General features: G+C 34.6%; 2 protein-coding genes across 2 annotated transcripts; one reads left to right on the top strand and one right to left on the bottom strand.

The window, feature by feature from the left end:
- Positions 1–62: 62 nt before the first annotated feature.
- On the bottom strand, positions 63–5,455 carry LOC111702468 (4-coumarate--CoA ligase 3). The gene is made up of 7 exons (XM_023474165.1): positions 5,317–5,455; positions 4,198–4,299; positions 3,241–3,438; positions 2,590–2,856; positions 2,295–2,510; positions 1,745–1,793; positions 63–151 (listed from the first exon to the last, which is right to left on the bottom strand). Exons 2-7 carry the CDS (start codon positions 4,297–4,299, stop codon positions 63–65), a joined length of 921 nt encoding a protein of 306 aa, XP_023329933.1. The 5' UTR covers positions 5,317–5,455.
- Positions 5,456–8,771: 3,316 nt separating this feature from the next.
- LOC111702462 (ATP-dependent RNA helicase vasa) lies at positions 8,772–21,011 on the top strand. Its single transcript, XM_023474155.1, has 15 exons — positions 8,772–8,876; positions 9,884–9,959; positions 11,663–11,744; positions 12,451–12,477; positions 12,978–13,154; positions 13,237–13,449; positions 15,138–15,201; positions 15,528–15,597; positions 15,895–16,114; positions 16,934–17,002; positions 17,332–17,445; positions 17,692–17,740; positions 19,151–19,316; positions 19,750–19,794; positions 20,631–21,011. Exons 1-15 carry the CDS (start codon positions 8,840–8,842, stop codon positions 20,770–20,772), a joined length of 1,551 nt encoding a protein of 516 aa, XP_023329923.1. The 5' UTR covers positions 8,772–8,839; the 3' UTR covers positions 20,773–21,011.
- Positions 21,012–23,535: the final 2,524 nt, after the last annotated feature.

The following is a 23,535-nucleotide window of genomic DNA, read 5'->3' as shown; positions in this document are numbered from 1 at the left end:
ATCATTATCCATTACGTGTGTGGATAGCTGTTGATATACTAGGATCCGCTAAACCTAAATCATTATCCATTACGTGTGTTTTCATCCGTGTACTCCGAGAGAACATGAAGAGTCAATCCCAGTGCAGCAGACAGGGCGAAGCTGTACAAACCTAAAGATAAATATCAAAATTACTACAATTTATTTTTAAATATACACATATGTACAGATAAATATTAAATTGCATATGCCTTTGTTCAATGGCAAAACATCTATGCTGTGTTAAGATAACCTAACTTTGATATCATTGTTAATAGAACTTCCTAGAGTTCAGATCAACTTATCCAACAGTAGAGATAATTGATATGTTTCTAGAACAACGAGTAATATTCTTTTTATATCGAAATAACTTACCGATAGTATGGAAAACTTTCCTGTAATATGGAAAACTAACCCGCTGCGTGGAAAACTAACCCATAATGTTGAAAACTAACCTGCAGTGTGAAAAACTTACATGTAGTGTGGAAACCTAACCAATAATAATATAATAATAATAATAATGTATATTTTAAACTAGTTTACAGTTTAATGTTGTGTGAAAACCTTACATGCAGTGTGGCAAACTAACATGTAGTTCGGAAAACTAACCTGTAGTGTGGAAATCTAACCTACAGTGCGGATAACTAACCTGTACTTTGGGAAACTAACCTGTAGTGTGGAAAACTAACCTGTAGTTCGGAAAACTAACCTGTAGTGTGGAAAACTAACCTGTAATATGGAAAACTGATCTGTAGCTTGGGAAACTAACCTCTAGTGTGGAAATCTAATCTGTAGTGTGGAAAACTAACCTGTTGATGTGGAAAACTAACCTGTAGTGTGGAAAACTAACCTGTAGTGTGGAAAACTAAGCTGTAGTGTGAAAAACTAACCTGTAGTGTGGAAAACTGACCTAGTGTGGAAAAATAAACTGTAGTGTGGAAATTACTAACCTGTAGTGTGGAAGACTGACCTAGTGTGGAAAACTAACCTTTAGTGCGGACACTTAACAGGTTAGTGTGGACACTAACCTGTAGTGTGGAAAAATAACCTAGTGTTGAAAAATAACCTGCAATGTGGAAAACTAACCTGTAGAGGGGAAAACTTACCTGCAGTGTGGAAAACAAAGCTGCAGTGTGGAAAACTAGTTTGTAGTATGGAAAACTAACCTGTAGTGTGGAAAACTAACCTGTAGTGTGGAAAACTAACCTGCAGTGTGGAAAACTAGTTGGTAGTGTGGAAAACTAACCTGTAGTGCGGAAAACTAACCTGTAGTGTGGAAAACTAACCTGTAGTGTGGAAAACTAGCCTGTAGTGTGGAAAACTAGCCTGTAGTGTAAAAACTATTCTGAATTGTGGAAAACTAACCTGCAGTGTGGAAAACTAACCTGTGGTGTGGAAAACTTACCTGTAGTGTGGAAAACTAACCTGTAGAGTGGAAAACTAACCTGTAGTGTAGAAAAATAAAACCATAGTGTGGAAAACTAGTTTGTAGCGTGGAAAACTAACCTGTAGTGAGGAAAACTAACCTGTGGTGTGGAAAACTTACCTGCAGTATGGAAAACTAACCTGTAGTGTAGAAAAATAAAACTGTAGTGTGGAAAACTAGTTTGTAGTGTGGAAAACTAACCTGTAGTGTAGAAAACTAACCTTTAGTGTGAAAAACTAACATGTAGTGTGGAAAACTAACCTGTAGTGTGGATAAAAACCTGTAAAGTGAAAAGCCAACCTGTAGTGTGGAAAAACCAACATCCACCGAAGACGACTTCACTTTGGTTCTAGAGAAATAAAAGTTCACATCCTCATCTTTGCAATTCTACAGTTACAAATACATTTAAATGCTGAGAAACATGATCATTGATTTAGAGGTGTTAGGTACTTTCCCAAAGACATTTTCCCAAAGGCAACTTCCCAAGTGACAATTTCCCAAGCGGCAATTTCCCAAATGTGCCATTTCCCAAGTGACAACTTCCTAAAAGTTAGAATAGGCCTTCTGAGGCGCCACAGGCTGGAATGGTGGATGAGTTCTGCGGCTATGATGGGCTGGGGGACGAGCGCTGCGGTTAGAACAAGCTAGAAGGCCGAGCTCTGCAACTAAGAACAGATTAGGAAAGTTGCCGTTGGGGAAATTGCACATTTGGGAAGTTGCCACTTTGGAAAATACCCTTGGAAAGTTGCCGCTTGGGGAAAATCTTTGGAAAAATACCAAACATCGATTTAGATGTCGACGATCAATTAAAACTATGTGAATAAAAACTTGATAGAAAAAGGTAGATGACCTGATCTAACCAATGGTTGGAAGTACCACTAGGACTAAACATCTGAGACAGGAGAGATTTATTAGTATGCTCCACCAGGAGTGGTTCATCCTTTATACTCGTCCAGATCAGATATATTGGATCCTTCTCCAGGGATACAGGTTTCAAGCTCACTCTTACGTTCTCCTCTGTATTCATTAGCTTACGAAAGCATAATGCATCCTCTGCACATTCATCCTGGAGGAATTAATATACTTTTAAACAAACTTAATTCAGAATTAAGTTATGCAACAATAAACAATAAAATGAAATTAACCTGATCCATTAAAATAATATGTTTAATAGAGGAAACTTTAGATTTTAACGCCAGTGCATCCTCGAGGTTCAACTCGTCACAGACCAGATATCCGGCAGCTGTCTCTAACAGCTGGGTCGCCAGTTTATCTGTATGGATGAGACAGTTGACAGGCATAACAGCTGCTCCTAGCTCCCAGGCAGCAAGACAACAGATCCAGTATTCAACAAAGTTTGTTGTCCACATACAGACAACAGATCCTTTCTCAACACCTAGCTTGCTCAGACCCTAGTGAACAAAGAAATTATGTACTTTCTCAAACGCAAACTTACAAATCCATGTATATATTTGCAACCTGATAATATATCAATATCTTAAATATCTAAAAGTTTGAAATATTGTTTTCTATAACATCAGTTTGCAAAGATATACGGGTTAGAAAATTAGAATGTTTCTAGATTCTTTAAAGGAGTTTTTGCCATATATATGATTTCAACCCAATGTCGTAACTCTATGACAAACTATGAATTCTGTTAGATTAAATAGTCTAAGTTTGAAATATGAAAGGTTTACACTTTTAAGTTACAAAGATATAGAGATTAGAAAGTTTAAGATTGTGGCAAAATCTCAGTTCCTTTGACTAGATTTGATTAAAAGGAAACAAGAGTTTACCTTTACAACTCTTTCAACATGAATCTTTGCTGAAGCATACGTCTCACTTCTCCCTGTTGTGATATCCTTCATCCAAACCTTGTTTTTAGACTGGTTCCCCATATTCCCCAGTATCCAGGAGGAGAAGGATTGTTTAGGGATTTCCGTCTCGCGCTTCCAAGCACTGAACTTACAGAACCCAGGGGTTGATACTATACCCTGAGAATTAGATCCTTGTACAGTGAAAACTAGACGACTTTAAAAATCAAGTGATAGTAAAGTCCAATGAGAATAAAATCCATGGTAATTGTGCAGTGTAAACAGACCCTAAATTAGTAATTTAATAAGTGTCTAGTAAAACTATTTGCTTTTTGACAGCATCAAATACACTTCATGTATTTATATAATTCCGTCTTCCTATGCTATTGTTTTCTAAGTAATCACTGTAAATATATATTTTTTATTCATCTTAATCCCAGATTTATATTGACCGGACATGTTTACTCAAACAACTTGAAGATCTACAATTATTCACAAAAAATTACATCAAAGAGAACAATAGTTCTTCATGATTTTGGACTTTTAATTGAAGATTATAGTATAATTGTTCAATGTCTTGTAATGTAAAAAATATTTTTGAATGGATTGGTTTTAAAAAGTTTAAGATTATTTAAATTTTGAAATTAGTCCAATGAGATATAATTTAAAATTTCTACACAATATCCCGTCTAGAGGTTGTAACTTATGTATATGTTTATCTTTAAAGACTTTAATTTAAAGAGTTTAAATATGTTTAATCCGCGAATATGTGTGTACCACAGATAAATAAATAAACGTACGTACTCCTCTCTCGCACATTTTTCGTCGCTTGTTTTGTCAATGTTTAGAAATACGTTAATCCGTCTAACCACAAAATAAACAGATTAATGTCTATGAAGGGATAAACCTTACAAAAGTTTCGATCTCTGGTTGATTTACCTTATACTTGGCGTGCATAGGGTTAACGGTTAAGGATAAACTCGCTACACTTCCTCTTCTTGTTTCTCCGGACCCTGCATCCCTTGAGTACAGGTTCCTCATCTAATAATATTAAACTGTTAATCATCACGACGCACTACGCACGTGAAATTAACTACAACAAATTTCATCCTATTTGTATCGACATATTTTCAGTAATATTTTGGAGAATAACGTAAATACTTCAAATAGACAAAAAAAATTAAAGAAGCAAATACGAAAAATGCTTTTATTTATCAGGTGAAAATGGTTTCCAAATTTAAGGCTCAGTGACTTACAGAGCGTCCCATATCATATTACGCACATAATATAAAAAGCCAGTATTTTCTGCATGCAAAACTTTATATATTTTTTTAATGAATTGTTCTTTTTAAATTTTCTGTTTAGTCCGGGAAATCGCAATTTAAAGCTATAACACGATCCAATATGATGTTGGACACCCTGTATAACCAGGACTGCTAATTTACTGTGTGGGCAAATGAGTGGCAACGGCTTTGTAACTAATTGGGTTTAGATTTGAGATGACTTTATTCCAAAAAACAACACGAAATATTAAAAACAATTTCTGTAGATAATTATTTCTATAATTCTTAAAAGAGGGGAAATATCTTTAATCGATTTTTTTTCCTAAACTTGTTCTATGTAAGTATAAAACAGGATTTATTGAAATTCGGTTCAGTCATTACGAGGTTATCACCCGACATCAGCCAAATAGGTGATTGTTTCAGATATTTCGATCTACACATGATATTGGGTTTCTTGATGTGAAGAAAAAAATTATCCAACCGATATTTTCTCGGATAAAATCTTATGTTTACCTTTAGGGATATTTAGATAAAATCTTGTGTTTACCTTTAGGGATATTTAGATAAAATCTTGTGTTTACCTTTAGGGATATTGGGATAAAATCTTGTGTTTACCTTTAGGGATATTGGGATAAAATCTTGTGTTTACCTTTAGGGATATTGGGATAAAATCTTATGTTTACCTTTAGGGATATTGGGATAAAATCTTGTGTTTACTTTTATGGATATTGGGATAAAATCTTGTGTTTACTTTTAGGGATATTGTTGTGTTTACCTTTAGGGATATTTGGATAAAAACTATGAATAATTAATCTTTTCCTTGAAGAACAATGGAATTCATATTCCTTATCGGTCAACTGTTTTCCCTAGACTGGGCCCTCACATCTTTAAATCCAGGATTTCAGCTTTCATGATCGCAGATACACCTAGACACCTGCCCTTTCATATCTCATGATATATAGGAGAAGGGATATCATTCCATGTATCCCCTAGATCCCCTTGAATCCCCCCCCCCTACAAATCCCCACTCATTTTAAATATCAGGTTGGGTTTCTAACATTTTAAAATATCAAAACTCAGATTTTTAGGCGGGGAGTCTACACGACATGTACACCTGTGTCTTCAGTTTGTACTTTTTTGTAAAACATGATGAGAAAACCTGACCTGGAAATACTTTTTGTAAAACATGATTAGAAAACCTGACCGGGAAATACTTTTTGTAAAACATGATTAGAAAACCTGACCGGGAAATACTTTTAAAAACATTGTTTTACAAACAAATTATTTTGATAAGATTTTTTTATCCATTTAAAAAATATTAATTTGTTCAAAGCTTTTTTAAACCAAATAAATGTAAAACTTTTTAAAAAGAAAAATTATCAAATGCTTTTCATCAGTCTACATTCAGAAAACCAAAAACTTCAAAAATAAATTTAATTTATTTAATAAAACGTAACATAGCTTAGGATATAATTGCATTATTGAATATAATTAAGAATAGAGTCAATTTAAAGAAATTAACTAGAATTAGAAATGTAACTTAATAATTTGTTAATTAAAAAAAATCTTAAATCCTTTCGAAAATATGTTTAAGATGTTCCCTGTTTCTGATTTCATAATTTTTCATACTAGCAGATTTTATTTTAGCTAGATATTATTCAAAGTGGAAACTGAAGAATTTGTCAAGGGGGCGGTTTTCTTTTTTTCTTTCTTTTGGGGGCGCAGCACTCATTGGTGCCCAAAATCCCCCAAGGAAACCATAGATTTCACTAATCCAGGGGGTGGAGACAGAATTCTGATCCCCCTAGCCCACCAGGAGTACGCCGCTGAGATACAAAATACAAAACTCTAAACGATATCTGAATACTTAAAGTCACAAACTAACTTTTTAATCCATGCATACTTCCAACCAAATATCATAGATCTGTAATATTTCTAACTCTGTAAGAATTCTGCTAGATCAGGAAGTTTTTTTATAAAGTATCAAAGCTTTCCATCCACAGGTTGAAAAGATATAGGGGTTGGTAAATCAAAGTTAACGACAAGTGTGAAAGAATTCCTAGGCGGTTTCAGGGGGTGGGGGTGACAGTCCATTACTCCCCCCCTGAGTAAAATTAGGGGGGGGGGTGTACCCCCCTGGATTTTTACAAAAAAATTCTCATTTAAAGTATAGTTTTTATTCATTCTTCTATATAAATAATAAAGTGTACTAGAAAGTGCCAACATTATGAAAATAAATTTTAAGTAAGATATCAATTATCAAGTTTCTACATATTAAATCCCTCCTCCATAAAATACATCCGTACTTTTCCCCTTCTATGACCCCTGACAGGTTGGTCAACCTGGGACGGATGGCAATGCATCCCAAGAGGCTTGCCTCAATTTCCGACATTAGTGTTTTTAATTCATTCATTTCTAGTGGCCCAAGAAAACTAGTTTATCGTAGACTAGAAAGGGAGGATTTTTTTATTTACTTTCAGCCTTCGCCCTTCTTACGGTATACTTTTATTTTTAACTCTAAAATTAACATAGAAACTCCTGCGAGAAAAATTAGCATGATTTAAGAAGAGAAAGAATAATAGCAGAAAAATACAAATAATTCCCCCTTCCAACATGATTGATAGGTGCTATGGAAACGCCTCAACACGGAAACGCCTCAACACGGAAACGGACCCAAAAGTGAGTTTGGGTCCGTTTCCTTCTTTTTTCAAGAATTATCGGAAATCCCTCAAAAACTAAAAAGTGTAGAGGGATTTCCGGATATTTTGGGTCGGTTTCCGCTATTGATAGGCGGTTTCATGATTTAAGAATTTAATATTTTATAATTTTTAGAAAAAAAATAATCAATTTACTTTTATCCAGCTGCCGTTGCATCTTTTGTGAGAGCAAAAATGTTTATCAGAGTTTTTCTCTTATAATTAAAAAATTATCAGAGTTTTTCTCTGATAATATTTTGAGGATTTCTAAAAATGTGAATGTTAACGGGGTGCAGTAAAGGTAAACATGTAAAATGCATATATGCGTAACATATAAGGTTATATAAGGTTATCTTTGCAAGCTTGCAATAAAAATGCAAGTCACTTGCAAACCCCATTCCCCAATATTATACATACATACATACATTATACAATTTTATAGATACAATTCCACATACAGTACAATATTACAGATACAATCCCCCATACAGTACAATATTATAGATTCAATTCCCCATACAGTATAATATTATAGATACAATTCCCCATACATTAAAATATTTAAGATACAATTTTGAAATGTCAATAAAGCTAGTGTGTCGCAAGACTTGTATTCAAACTGCTCACTGCAGACGACTGAGAAGGCAACCCTGAAAATTTGTGTCTCCTATAATAATCTATTTTATTTTAATTGTTAAAATTAAAACTAAAACTAAATATTTAATAGATACAATTAGGGGGGGCCCCTAGGATAGTTTACCAAGTAAATAAATATAATGTTTGAAGCGCAGCACGCAAAAATGATCCCCCCCCCCGGCCCCCCCTGCAGAAAAATAAAATTCGCTTACAACAAAAATTGCTACACTTTGATTAAGTTGTAAAAGAAAAAATAGTATGTGCTAAAGTGTACGTACACAATGTAATGTAGTTAAAAGAAGTATTTATGGTTTAGGTCGATTTCCCTTAGGTCGATTTGTGTAGCATCTTTGTTGGTTTTTAATAGGTGATCGTCTTCATTTTAGGAAATCGCGGCAAAACAGTTCCGTATTTCCTGTGTACAGGGTATAAACTGAATTTCAACACGTGGGATTTAGGATTCAGCAATCAGCAACGACTGACTTGACTTGACTTCCAGGCTTTCTCTTCTTGCTAAGAAAGTTAATGTTTTAACTTACTATGCATCAACCGAATTTGAACGACGCTCAACACTAATAAATTCAAAGTGAGTGAGTGGTACTCGGTATTTACATTTTACATGCCTCGTGTGACGGACCTGTTATAAACAGTAGACGTATCTTAGCACAAATTGTTGCTATATATCGGAAACATTTTAAAGTTTCGTCTCCTTGCACATGCAATTATTAATCGCTGATTAGGTGTTCAGTTTAAAATGAGCGATGTAATTATCAGACATTTAATTGCTCGCATTTTGATGCATTTAGAAATTTAGAAATTAAGTTAATCAATCAGACATTTAACTAATGATCGACCCAAGTTTACTCGAATGTTGTACGTGGCCGCCGTTATGATACGTTAACAATTGTTATCTGGTCAAGTGTTTAGTTTACATGTATGTAATCTTAATATTTAATAAGATATACAATGGCAGACTGGGGAAATTCTAGAGGTGATGGTGCAGGTAGAGTTGGAGATGTTTCATTGGTCATGTGGCACCCTCGACCGTTTGGCTGTGCGCTCTGCCCTCTAGCCTGTTTAGCAGCAGCGCTCGGGCTATAGCCAATCCTAGCTGCAGCGCAGCGCTTGGTTAGGAGATAGAAGTATAATAAACATGATTGGTTATAGTAAAGGAGTATGATAACATGGTTAGAGGAAAAAAGTTTAACAAACGTGATAGGTTATAGTAAAGGAGTATAATGACAGTGATTGGTCAGAGGAAAGTCGAGTACAATAAACGTGATTGGTTAAAGGAAAGGAGTACAATAAACGTGATTGGTTGGAGAAAAAGGAGTAAAATAAACGTGATTGGTTAGAGAAAAAGGAGTATAATAAACGTGATAGGTTAGACGATGAAAGCAGTATAATAGACGTGATAGGTTAGACGAGGAAAGCAGTATAATAAACGTGATTGGTTAGATGATAGGTTGATATAATAAATAAATAAATTCAGGGTTTTGAGGATGTGAGGGATGACGGGGGTAGGGTGCCACTGAGTAAATTCCCACACATTTGTGGAAGTATTATGGTTGAAACTAGCTCAAATACGAAATTTTATCATTGAGCCAGTCATTTCACTGTTTTTACAGCAAATTTTGGCCTAATTCTGGATTTCGAAGGGTGATACCATAGAAACCATTTATCTTGGACTGGATGATACTTAACAGAATTATTTAGAATTTTTTTGCTGGTTAAATGTTAAGAAATAAATATTTTCAACTAGTCAACTCGTCATATTCTTTATAAATGTTTAAAAGGTTAGAGGCAAATATGTAAATATGTAAGGTATTGGCAAAAAAAATGGCTGGCTCGTATATGAAAATATTTATAAATGCTCCTGAACTTCTTCTGAAAAAATGTGTCTCACATCTGGGAATTTTTAATCAGGGGCGCCTTAGCAGGAGGAATGGTTGTGCGGGGCCTTATACTTACTGCAGGAAATTTAAGATATTATAAGGCTTACTTTTTTAGGATCTGGTGATGGTTGCCGGAAGTGTGGTCAGGATGGTCACATGGCAAGAGATTGTTCTGTTCCAGATCTATGCAGGTTGTATTTGCACATTTAGATTGTTGAGTACATACCTAAGCACGAATTTTCCCACCCGTACTTCTTGTAAACATATGTCGTCTCCGACTGTGGCCATCCAAAGTACGGTTTAACCCGACCCCTCCCCCTGACACACATATGGTGGGTGATTTCTAGTGGATAAACGCTAGAGTACGGAGACACAATGTATGTTTTAAATACGCCCGTTAAATTGGGAAAATTCGGACTCTGAAGTTAAATTGATTAATACTTAATCTTATTTGAAAGGGAACTGATCAGGTGTAAAATTGGCTTGGCATTGGCATGCTTCTCTTTTCATGAAATGCTGCTCGAAATCGCGTCTAAAGTCTGATGCCATTGTTGTCATTTATAAAGCCATTAGCACATAAAACATCTTTATCGTAGGACACTTTTTTAAGAGATTACTACATATAAGAGTTTATTTTTTAACAGTGCTTTAAGAAAGAAACATCGTGGGGAAATTATATAATTTTCGAGAGGGGGGGGGTCGTTAGAAACTACAGGTGGTTGGGATTTAAATGACTTCTTTACTATCGTCTTTGTTCCTAGCAGGATTATTTCGTAAATATGATTTTGTAGTATCACAGTAAAAACATTTAACATCCAAAAACTACAAGGCTCGGGATTTCCAAAATGTGGTCTACCTTTTTTCAACTTAAAATGGACGTAGAAATCCGAAAATTTGTCTAGATTCCAGTTAATTAAAAATAAACAAAACTGTTTAAATGTTTAATATCTTTTTCAATTTTAAAGATGGGTCATTCTTTGTGAACTCCGCCAGTTTTGGAAATTTAATTATGGAAGTCAATCTATATATAAATTTGGCTCGTCTGTCTGTCTGTGGTCCAATTTTTTTGTGGGACATCACGCGACCACAGGGAAGGTTTATAAATGATAAAAATTGAAAAATAATTTGTTGTAAAGGTTTCCGCCAGTTTTGGAAATTTAATTATGGAAGTCAATCTATATATAAATTTGGCTCGTCTGTCTGTCTGTGGTCCAATTTTTTTGTGGGACATCACGTGATCACAGGGAAGGTTTATAAATGATAAAAATTGAAAAATAATTTGTTGTAAAGGTTTTTAATTTTGTAAAAAAAATTTAATTCTTGAAAATTTGCGATTTTTTTTAAATCCGCAAAAAAAATTTCTTCTTTGTTTTAAAATGTTAACAAAAAGAACATGTTCACAATGTAAAAAGAAGATGGGCGCTTCAGCCTAGCGTCTCAGATTTTCTTTAAATTTTGCATTCACCCAGAAAATCATGAGAACCTTTTATCACCTTTAATCCAAAATTTCAGACTCATGTCACCTCTGGTTGCTTAGTATGGACTCTTTTAAGTTCCCGCCTCGAGGCAATTTAATAACTAACCTCGCGTGCTTTAATTGGCAATAACTTTGTTTATCCAAATATTAAGCTTATATAAACGCAATTTTTGACTAGCTACTTTTGAGATTAAATTAAGATTGTATTTTACTAACTGAATATGATGCTCACAAATTATAATTGAACTTTTTGACCTATTTTTATTTTGAGGCCATCTTCCAATTGATGTATTTATTGATCATGCACATTTTCATTTCTGGCATTCTTGGTGTGAACTAAAATTAAACCACAATTTAAGGAGTGTGGTTAATTGTCTTTTAAAGTACACTAGTATGTTAATTATATTTCTAATTTAGACAATGCGGACAGGAGGGACATTTTCAGTCTGACTGTACAGAAGAGGAGACTACCAGAGCATACACCACACAGGAAGGAGAGGTAAGTTTTTCTTTTATGTACACAGACGTAAGCTCTTGAGCCAAAATCGTTAAGAATTTTGATTCAACTTATTCAAAACTACCGCTAAAGCCCAAGTGCTGCGAAGTTGTAATAAATATATACATTTATAGACCACAAGTAAAAAAAGTGAGTTGGAGAGGTTAAAGCAAAAGTTCAGGCATTGTGACACTTCAAAGTTTACCCATTCTTTTAACTGTAGGTTTATGTGTAACCCGTTAAAATCGCTCGTGTTTACGTTGTGGCTTTGGGGTAATAAAAATGAATCAGATACATCTCCTGGTTAATCAAATATTTTTGTATCCAAAAACACAAATCCAGTGTGATCTTGTCCCTAAGTACTGATGTGTAGTAAGGTTAAAATCTTATTCTACTAATGTTTCAACAGAACGAATCTCATCGTTAAATATAAATTATTGCACTGAATTCTCAAACTTCTAGAAGTAATCCTGTCGACATATGGTTGGGAAAATTGTGTTAACTGGCAAACTCATTTGTTTCATGAATTAAAACCTGTACTGTTGACATNCCCCCCATGATTGGATTTATTCTGGTGATTTTCCCGTGTCCTAAGTTCAACTCAAAGCTTCATGTTATAAGTTTTTCTCCTCAGGAATGCTGGCTGAAGTTGTCCAAGAATCGGATATGTTGTATTTGTACCTACGATTATTAATTTTTAACTATTCAGGTTCGTGAGATCTATGTACCTACCAAGGAAAGCTTGTTTTTTATTTATTATTTAAGTCATATTGGACGAAATACTTTGAAATAAACTTCTTATCTTAAAACTTTATTAAACTTCCCAGTCTCAACATTTAAGCAGTGCTTAGGATCCGCAAAAACATGCGGATCCAAGGGGCAAAAAAATCAACTGAGCTGAAAACGAAAATCTTTTCCTATCAATTCCCAAATCTGAACTGTTAAATAAACGAGATTACTTAAAAAATTTCCTAATCGCTAAATTTTTCATGAAGTTTTAGCAAACAAAAAATAACTCGAGTAAAGAAAAAATAACTTTAAAATTCTTATGCTGTTGAAAAAATCTGTAAATCTTTAATAAATGTTATAGACCTAGATCCCGATCCATTTATTTTCAGTGTGAATCAAGGATCCAGATCTGCATCATAATTAAAGAAATCATAAGCACTGCATTTAAGTACTAATTAATGGTAATTTTCCTTATTTCCTGTTAATATTTGCAAGCTGGTGGAGTAGGTAACTGATGAAGAACTCTTCAATGAGGAGTCGACCATTTCCTCTGGGATCAACTTCGCAAAGTACAACTCCATGAAGATTGACGTCACAGGAGAGAATATTCCTCCTGAAATATCTAGCTTCGACTGTGGTCTCAGACCCCTTGTTCTTGATAATGTGAAGAGGAACAAGTATAAAGTAAGTACATATATTTGTCGGAAAGTTCATCCTAACTTAGCCAACGAATTTTAAATATTAAGCCTTAATTCATGATTTCTAGAGCCCTACTCCGGTCCAGAAGGCTGCCATGCCCATAATTCTGGCAAAGCGTGACCTCATGGCATGCGCGCAGACGGGATCTGGGAAGACCGCGGCATTCCTTCTCCCAATCATCAGCAACCTGATGGAGGAGAATGCATCATCCAACCCTGGAGCCTTTGAAGTCGCTCCTCAATGCGTTGTGATGACTCCTACAAGGGAGCTCGCCATACAGGTGACTATGTAACATTAACCAGGGCAAGAAAACTCATAAAACAATTATTCACCAAGTTCTTCTATTTAAATAAAGTTTTTTAACTTTAATTTATTTTAATTTAAAACAACATTTTTAGATATTTAAATGATACCGGATGAAAATATCTTGTGATTCTAAATTTCTTGTTCTTCATTTTCTTCTTGTTTCTGTCAATTATTCATTTTTAAAAAGACTATTTTTAAAATATTTAAATAAAGTTTTTTAACTTTAATTTATTTTAATTTAAAACAACATTTTTAGATATATAAATGATACCGGATGAAAATATCTTGTGATTCTATATTTCTTGTTCTTCATTTTCTTCTTGTTTCTGTCAATTATTCATTTTTAAAAAGACTATTTTTAAAAAACGAACTTTTTTAAAAACGATGTTTTTCATTTATTCGTCGTCGTTTTCATAACAAACGATCGTATTTTAAAAAATTTAAAACATTAGCATCCCTAATTACACAATACACACCCTTAAAATGATCGTTTTTTAAAAAATTAATACGTTATCATCCCTAATTTGCAAATTTGCACTTCAACATTTTTTTCCGAAATAATTATAAGCCGCCAAGTTAAAACTTATTATACTATGGGCTAAAGCACAAATGCAGCTGACCTAAGTAGAATTGAGAGTTGGACAATTCAACCATTAGTCCAATTGACATAGCAACAGATATTTAGCTCTCATGGTGTTGGTAAATTAAATACCTGAACCAAGTATTGATAAAACCAAATATAGCCCCTTCCCCAAATATAAAAAGAGAAAACAAAATGCCTTTTATTTCTTGTTTTTCACTTTAATGAATCTGCATGTAACTGTTACAATTTTTTCATATGATTCAAGTACATTTTAATTTGTTGACAATTTGTGTATGATTGTACATTTTGTAAACATATTTGCTACGAAATTATATATTTCTGAGTTATAACAAAAATGTAATACATTTTTAAGAAGTTAGTCTTAAATGTCGTTTTTAAACTTTTTACATTTTTCAACAGTAGGAACTATATCTATATACGACAGAAACGCATTGTGTTCCGTTCTCTTCTCAACTGTTAAAAGTTGTTTTTGTTTAAGTACTTAAATATTTAAAGTAGTATAATCTCTGTTTGTATTTTTGATTATAACTTGGGAATCTCTTAAACGATTTACTTAAAATTTTTATTTGTAGAACCATGCACGGAAATGTTCTTGTCTAGATTAAAAAAAAGTTATTAGTTGAAAAGGTTTACTCTTCCTAAGAAAACATTGTTTAAAGGCAAAGCTGGTTTCCCAAGTTTGTCATAAATAAAGACTTATCCTGTAGAACTCCTTAATTACATGTACAGAATAAAGTTGCCAACCCCGTCAAATTGCCTTTCAAACTTTTTAAATTTTCTTTTATACTTATAACTTGTTTGCTTGTTAGTTTTTTTTTTATTATCATTGAGCATATTGATTTGGCCATCAATAGAAGCACCTTACCTCGTTAAACAGAACTACAAAATTAAAATATTGTAAATTGATCAAGAAACGGGTAATTAGCGTTTTTTTTTTTTGATACATAAGTGTTAAATAAATGCTAGACAACCCTATGTAAATTTGATCTGGGAACTAATAAATTGAAATCTAGTAAATGAGTCAATGAGACTTAGGTAATAAACTTGTTTATTTTAAGATATGTGATCAAGCACGAAAGTTCTCGATGGGTTCCTCTGTTGTATGTAAAGTTGCATACGGAGGTAAGCGCCTGAAGTGGCCCAAACCTATTCCTACAGTCAGTTCCANATAATCTAAAAGATTTTTTGTTTAATGCGAGGGGACAATCCAATGTTAATATATTAAGCCATTCTTCATAGTCATTCAGTTGGTAAAAATATAATAAGAAAAAAAGATTAAATATGAAATTTTTGTTTGTTCCTATTTTTATTCTGTAAAAGAAATTATCCGTTTTTTTGAAAACCCGAGTTCTTATTCCTAACCATGGATTCCAGCAAAACATTCGATAACTAAAATGATGAATTCGTTAGGTCTCCTGAAAAATTTTTTACCTTGAGAAATATTATAGGAACCAGTATTGGGAACAATCTACGGGAGCTGCAGAGAGGGTGTAATATCCTAGTTGCTACTCCGGGCAGGTACAATTTACAAAGTAATTTTATCTCCAGATAAGGTTTCAAAAGTCTAGTGCTTTTGAACCGAATTTCTGGATTCTTCTACGCTTCCTAAACCCGGTCCCGGTTTTCTTCATAAATCCTTAAACTAAAATTGTTGATATACCTTTCAGTGAAAAAATGTATTCTTTAGACAATAAAATGGAGAAATAATTTTGAGCTAGTTCAGAATGAACACCTGAAATTAACTGTAATACATCCGCGCAATTGAATTAATGAATCTTGTGTGTATTCAACCAATCTTTTGATATATTTATTCAGACTACTGGACTTAGTCAACAGAAGTAACGTAGTATTCTCTAACATCCAGTTCTATGTGCTGGACGAAGCTGATCGTATGTTAGACATGGGTTTCGGTCCAGACATTAACAAGTGCATGATCCACCCGACCATGCCGACCAAAGAAAACAGGAACACCTTGATGTTCTCAGCTACCTTCCCCGAGGATGTGCGAACAAACGCTAGAAAGTATTTACGCGAGGTAAGATTAGGTCACAGTTTTACTAGTCAATAACGTCTTAATTTCTGAATGCTGTACAAGAATTACAAACAACATAATTACGATTTTGAAAACACATGCAGTGTACTCAAACTCGACAAAAAAAAACAAGGAACTGGTAAAATTATTTGCTCACAAAAGGTTGTTTAAATGTCGTCGGAACTCAAATTTTTTATGGGTCTCGCTGTTAAATAAATATTAAATAGCAAGCACAAAATGGGAAGGTATAAAGTCGGCAGCGCGAGGAGAGGAAGGCCAACCACAACAATTTTTCGTCCGAGCCACATTCTCCTCATTTTAAACCGAGCCACCGCGAAATCCTCGTCCTTTCAATACAATGTTTTTTAAGTGTCTAATTCTCCCAGATAAAACTGTTTTTTAAGAATCGAGTCACGTTAGGGAATAAATGAAGTATTAACTGTTTGATCATAAATTTGAAACTTTTAAACTCAAAATAATCGAATGACGAGGGTTCCCAGGTGGCTTGGACGAGAAAATGAGAATATGGCTAGGACGAGAAATTGGTGGGGCTGGTCTTCCTCCCCTCGCAGTACACGTAGAAAATTCAATAATGCAAATAAGTGCTTTTATGATTGAGGTTTCATTAACTGACTACTGGGAACGTCGAAACTTAATATACCAAATTTTCCGTAAAATGATTTTTAGGGATAAAATGTGAAAATTTAATTTCCCGTTTGTGGCGTTATGACTTATGTTATCTAATCATGATTTTAAGAAAATTTATGATTTTACGACCATATTTAAATCCTTTGGTATTTCCACTGATAAATAATCATCTAGGATAAGATATTCCTGTCAGTTGGCATTGTTGGAGCTGCATGTGCGGATGTACGTCAGATTTTTTATCAGGTTCGTCATTTTATCTAACCCGTCTGAACTGCTTCCATGCCGCGGAAGAGTTTTTCCTGAAATTTATCTATGGGGGGGAGGGGGTCTTAAATGGCAAATGCAATTTTTGGTATTAGGTATCAAATAGAGGTCTGTAAGTTCTACATAGTTTTGTATTTTACCCGATAACTAGCTCCCCTCCCCCTTTTCCCGTGCACTGGGGTTTTATCTTGGTATGAATTTTTCCTGCAATGTTGATGTCTCCCTTGCTAAATTATTTCAAGAAAGCTAACTGGAATATATTGTTCATGTATCACTGATATATGTGTTGACCATATGATAAATGTTAGGTTGAAAAGAAAGATAAGAGGCGTAGACTTCTGGAGCTGTTGAATGACCCGGAGAGGAATCCATCTGAGAGGATGCTGATCTTCGTCAACCAGAAGAAGCAGGCCGACTTTTTGGTAAGTAATTTAATCACGATTAGGTCTTGACGATAGGGGAAGAGAAATAAGTTCCTCTGAAAAATAACTTTTTCATCGATCAAGTTTTGATAAGGACTACTCGACAATTTAACTCTTGTTTTCCTTGAATTATGACAAGAGGCCGACATTTTTATTACGCTGAAGTCAATGCGGTGAAAATCTTATTTTTATATTTTATAAAGCATAAGTGTGTTTGATCCCATATTATTGCAAGTTTTTGTTTAGATGAGTGTTATCACTTTGGTGGGAAAGATTCCAGCAACCAGCATTCACGGTAGGTCTTAGAATCTTTCTAGATCAAAGCAAAGGAATTTCGTCATTGCTACAACCTAAAATTTACTAATACCATCAACTTGTTTAAACTTTAATCTGACAGAATTTATAGCTTATACATACCTAATGTCTACGAGATGTTGGGTTGAAAAGAATATTATTATTAGTTTGGCAAAGACTCGATTCCGGAGCCATGTCATAAACTTTCTTTTTAACGATTATTGACTTTGTTTCGTAAAAAGATTTTTTTTTGGCCTATCTTCAAGTTTAAACTTAAACCATGCACATTTTTTATATGTCTCGACTAGGTCAGATTTGGGTTTTGAGAGCAAACAGAATTTTACAGGTTTTGGTTGATATTTGTGATCCGCATTATTTTCCAGATCAGAAGCCAATCCTAATGACTGGTTGGAAAACTGGAATTAAATTCTTAAATTTTTAGAAAAGTAAACTCAAGATTTGGTGTAATGTGGATTATAGTATTTTTATTTTGAATGTGTCGCATAGTTTCATCCTTACTTTGAGTTTAACCCCTGTAGGTCGTCTTTTTCTCCTTTCATACTAATTAAAACTTGTCAAATGACCATTTATCTTGACATTCGGCACTTATTGAACCAAGTTTCACTTATTAACGTTAAATCAAATCAAATCACAAGGGGCGGGGATGACAATGAGCTCCAGTAGTGGATTGGAGGTTCAAGTCCTTTCCGTGTAAAAGTAAAAAGTAAAAGTTTCGAAGAATCTTTCCAGAATTTATCGAAAAAATTTCTTTCTTTGCGGAAGTAAATGAAAGGTATCGTTAAGCGCCCCTCCATGTATAAAAATATTGGCATACCCGATTCACAAAGGTACCAATTTAATATGTGCATTAATGGAGCAGAAATGGTCTTTTTTTTCTGAAGTGTTTCTTTTTCCATTAACTACGCTCCTGTCTCGTTGTGGAAAACAAATTAGTCTGATTTAACGAGAATCGACTAATTAAAAGCATCAATATTTAAATAGAAAAAAAATATTTTTATAATTTTGCTCCGACAATATGTATAACTGTGAATCGGGCATGCTCCTCATAAATTGAATTTCACTTGAAGTGCGACGACTGTCTGAACAGATATATATCGTTTCTTATCGTTAAATTTAAGCCTAAATTCTGTCTGAACAGATATATATTGTATCCTATCATCAAATTTAAGCTTAAATTCTGTCCAGACAGATATTTATTGTATCTTATCATCAAATTTAAGCTTAAATTCTGTCCAGACAGATATATTTAGTTTCCTATCATCAAATTTAGGCCTAAATTCTGTCTGGACAGATATATATTGTATCCTAACATCAAATATAAGCTTAAATTCTGCCTGGACAGATATATATCGTTTCCTATCGTCAAATTTAAGCCTAAATTATGATCCAGGCGATCGGCTGCAGCGTGAACGAGAGCAGGCTTTGCGAGACTTCAAGCGAGGAGATCGTCCTATCCTAGTTGCTACAGCTGTAGCTTCTCGTGGTCTTGATATTCCCAACGTTGGACATGTTGTTAACTATGATATGCCAACGGATGTCGATGAGTATGTGCACAGGTAAAGAATAAAGGTTAAGCAAAAAGCATAAAGGGATTCAGCCGTAAACTTAAGTATTTTTTTATCCCACTGTCCCCCTTTGACATATTTCGTTTCCACTCCCCCTTCATTTATTTACAGTTAAACTCTAAATATTAAATACATAGAAAGAATTTATCAAATGTCGTATTCTTCACTTTCTGATAATGGAATGTTGCAGATATTTAGTTGTTTAATTAAATGAGTATATGGAGCTCTATAAAACTGTTCCCGCATATTCATGGCAAGTTTATTTATATTCAGAAATACTGAAATTTACATAAAATGGCCCATTGAAAAATTGCCAAGACGACATTTCATAAATTCTTTCGATGTATTTAAAATTTAGGGTTCAACTATTAGTAAGTTCCATTTTCATCTTTAGCCATTCCAATTTTTATTTTATTGTATATAGGGTTGGGCGCACCGGGCGTGTTGGCAACATCGGATTTGCTACTAGGTGAGATTTGTTTATAATTTCCTTTAAAATATCAACTAAGGGTTTACATTTTCCTAAATCAATTTCCCCAAGAATTAGGAAGACTTGAAAATATTTTGGTAATATATTGAATCCGCCATGAAAAAGGTGAAAATTTCTTAAAGATTAAAGGGACTGTAAAGGAAAAATGAAAGGGGGTATAGGCTGAAAGCTACTCACTTACGCTCTTGATCGCGACCCATGAGAGTTTTATCTGATGTTCCTGTCTCGAGAAATTGATATAAAACTGTGTTGAAATTTTACTGAAGTTCATATATGTAAAATTTAGACAATTTTGCACTTATATCACGTGACCAGAACTATTACCAAAAGCAGAGCAGTATACTGGTCACGTGTCTCCGCCTGTATCACGTGACCACTTTACTGCACTGCCATTGGTGGAATTTCTGGTCAAGCAATACGGACGTATAAATAATATTATGAATTAAATCTAAAAAATAGAAATAACAAATATAAAACTAAAATTGGAGTAAACCTAAGTTACAATTAGCTTTCTCTGGGATTAATTAATACCTGTTGTTATAAAAATTCATTATTTTCAATTGTGGTTTCCCTACAATCACTTTGTGACCCACCCATTTGTATTGCAGGAGAACAAAGGAATTGTCAGAAACCTATACCTTCCATATTATTGATAAGATAAAGGTTTTAAGTGTACTTCTGTGAATCGGGCAGTTCCATCATTGGATGGGGGTCACTTAAAATAAAGCTTTCAGTCCCTTTCATCGATTTTGCTATTTGGTAAGTGTATCATGTTGGTCCTATTTAGTGGTTTGAAATTAGATTATTTTTTGTAGTTTCTTCGACCCGCAACAAGACTCCGGCATAATGGTTCCTCTATGTTCTATTCTCAAACAGTCTGGTGTAGAACTTCCGCCTTTTCTTACTCGGGGCGGATACGGAGACTATGGGGCAGCTGGAGCCGATGAGGAGTGGTGATCACTCAATGATCTAAAGGAAGACGTCGAGTTTTTTGTTTAAACGCCTTCCTTTCCTCTCGTAATCAAGTATTGTCATGTAACTTATTTTAATCAGTTATTTAGTTAACTGCTAAGTTGCATTTGAAACTAGTATGTTATGTTCCAGATCTGACGCGTTATACTTGCGTTCAAAATTGCGATGTTTTTGGAGTGTTCAGGAACTAGTCAACTAAGTCTACAGAGCTGAAAACTTTAAAATGGTGGATATCGAGATCAATGCATGATCTCCTTTCTTAATCTCCAGATTAGTTAACCCGTCTGGATTAAGGATATCCCATTCTAAAGTTTTCAGCTCAGACCTGATAATCTAGAAGATCTGTTGACAGGAATACTAGTTCCTGAGCAGTTTAAAAGAGTCGCAAGCAACAGCTCTAATCCCCCCTCTATCAGATATAAATTGTGAAAATTGTGATTTTGTAAATATTGTATGATAGTAATAAAGAACTGTTAAAGCAGAGAATTTTTTTTATCTTTAGACAAAGTAGCCTTGTAACTGAAATGGGAGTCAAAAGGTGGAAACGACACTATAAATCCTAAATTAGAAATTAAAGATTGATGATGATTTACTATGGTGCCTAGCGTAACATGACTATAGCAAGAACTAAGGGCGGGTCTAGGAAGGGAAAATGTTTTATTCCAAGTTTGAGCCACGTCATGTTGCTTATAATGGTTAAAGATATTTTATTTCATTTTTTTTGTATATCCTCTGAAGGTACAGTGAGGGAAGGAATGCAGAGCACCATGAGCTCCGGAGTTCCTGATTCGCAACAAGTGGCACAATGAGCACATTATGCTTTTATGAAATTTTTACAAGATTAAAATAATCTAAAATTTGACATTAATAATCTGAATCTGAAAACTGCCCCAAATAAGATATCGCAATCAAAGATCAAAATAAAATAAACCCAAGTTTAATTAGTTAAGATGCATCTTATAATCCATTTTGAGTCAATATAAGTTAAAAATCATGATTAGGGAGGGAACTCTCGGACGCCATGAGCCTCCGCTATGCAGACACAAACCTCCCAGATTTGCTAGGCAGACCGAGCCTTAGCTATGCAATAATGGCATGAACAATGCATCAAAATGTGCCTGTATACAGGAGGTTTCTTTAAACATGGGTTTAACTTTTAAGTTCAAAAATATTTGTCAACACGTTTTTCGACTTAGTGGCACGAGAGATTTCTTAAAAGTTCAGAAGTATGTATCTATTATCATAAAAAGTGCCTAATTATTACTAATAAGGTGGCTGTAAAACTTGAAACATTTTTAAACACGAAAAGGATAATAATAGAGAAAAATATTTGAATTGAATTTCAATTCAGATTTTATTTTATTTAATTTAAGCGACAACTTTTTGTAATTCAAATTAAATCTGGAAAATTTATAATTTATTTAAGCCTTAACATTTTCCAAAAAGGTATTGTTTAAATCAAGGATTACAACAACAAAAGCTAAGTTTACTCCAGAGGCCATTCCTTCCATAAACTATATCGTTTGACAACTTGATGTCCCCTCATGGACGTCAAATGTACGGCGAAATTGTTTATTTAACAGATAAGAAAACTGGCTCAGACATATTTTTTCTCCAAATACCTTCCTTTCTGAGTAAGATATGTTTAAAAGTGTAAGTATAAATCTTACAAACCACTTTACGAAAACATAAATATTTCTAATCATGACAATCAATAATTATCTTTTCATTTTTCATTACACATAAAAACCAAGATTTAAAAAGAAAAACTGTCCTGTATGGTGGAGGCACGTTACTGCATAGCGGAGGCTTGGTCTACCCAGCAAATCTGAGAGGCTCGTGTCAGCATAGCAGGGGCTCAGGGCGTCCAGTGATTCCCTACCTCTCATGAAAGTTAGTGAACAGGCATGGTTCCTAGCTTGGCGGAGGGGGGGATAGATAAAACTCCTAAGAATGCGCGAATACCGGATAATATTTCTTATATTCTCTCTCTCTATGACAGCTAGCNCTACTCCCCTTCCTCCATGCACCCCCTCCTTCGAACTACAAGTCGTATTATTTTACGGTTTTATCTAAATATATAAAGTTGTATTTTCCGTTTGTGGCCGTTATGCCCAATCATAACCCTTTACCGATTTGCCTCAAACTTTGATTGGGGAACTTGGGAGCGGAAATGTTTTATAGCTTGAATTAAAAGTTCTAAGTAGAGTGGATCGACTTTAATAGCAAATCTTCCCGTTGTAAAATCGTTCAAGTGCAGGTAAATGGCGTGAGTAATTATTAGTAACCCAGGGTAACGCTGGTTCCCATTGCCGTATAATGTCCGTCGATCATAACTCATGAATCCTTGGACCGATTTGTCTCAAATTTGATCTCGATGGAGAACCGCGAAAATGTTCTTTAGCAATTAGTTTCTAAGTTGAGTGGGTTCACTTTTAAATTGAAATTTTTTTTGACCACGCGCGGCCGGGTAATCAGTGGGAGTTGAGTAACTATGAGTACCCTGGGCTTTGCAACGCGACGCTGGGTTCTTATGCTAGTATCCATAATCTTATCAATCCTGTAGATTAAAAGAGAGAGGGGTGGCGGTCAGTGGTGTACGTGGGGGGGGGCCGCGCCCCCCCGCCCCCCTCTACGCGTGCCCCCCGAGAGGCTGAGGGGGGCACCCATGGGGGAGGCTCTTTTAATATTACACATGCTTGCATTTCTCAGGCCAGACACAATGGCGTACCTAGGGGGGGGGGGGGC

Source organism: Eurytemora carolleeae, unplaced genomic scaffold, assembly GCF_000591075.1.
Source record: "Eurytemora carolleeae unplaced genomic scaffold, Eaff_2.0 scaffold278, whole genome shotgun sequence".
Lineage (NCBI taxonomy): Eukaryota > Metazoa > Arthropoda > Copepoda > Calanoida > Temoridae > Eurytemora > Eurytemora carolleeae.
This window is presented reverse-complemented; position numbering and strand designations above follow the sequence as displayed.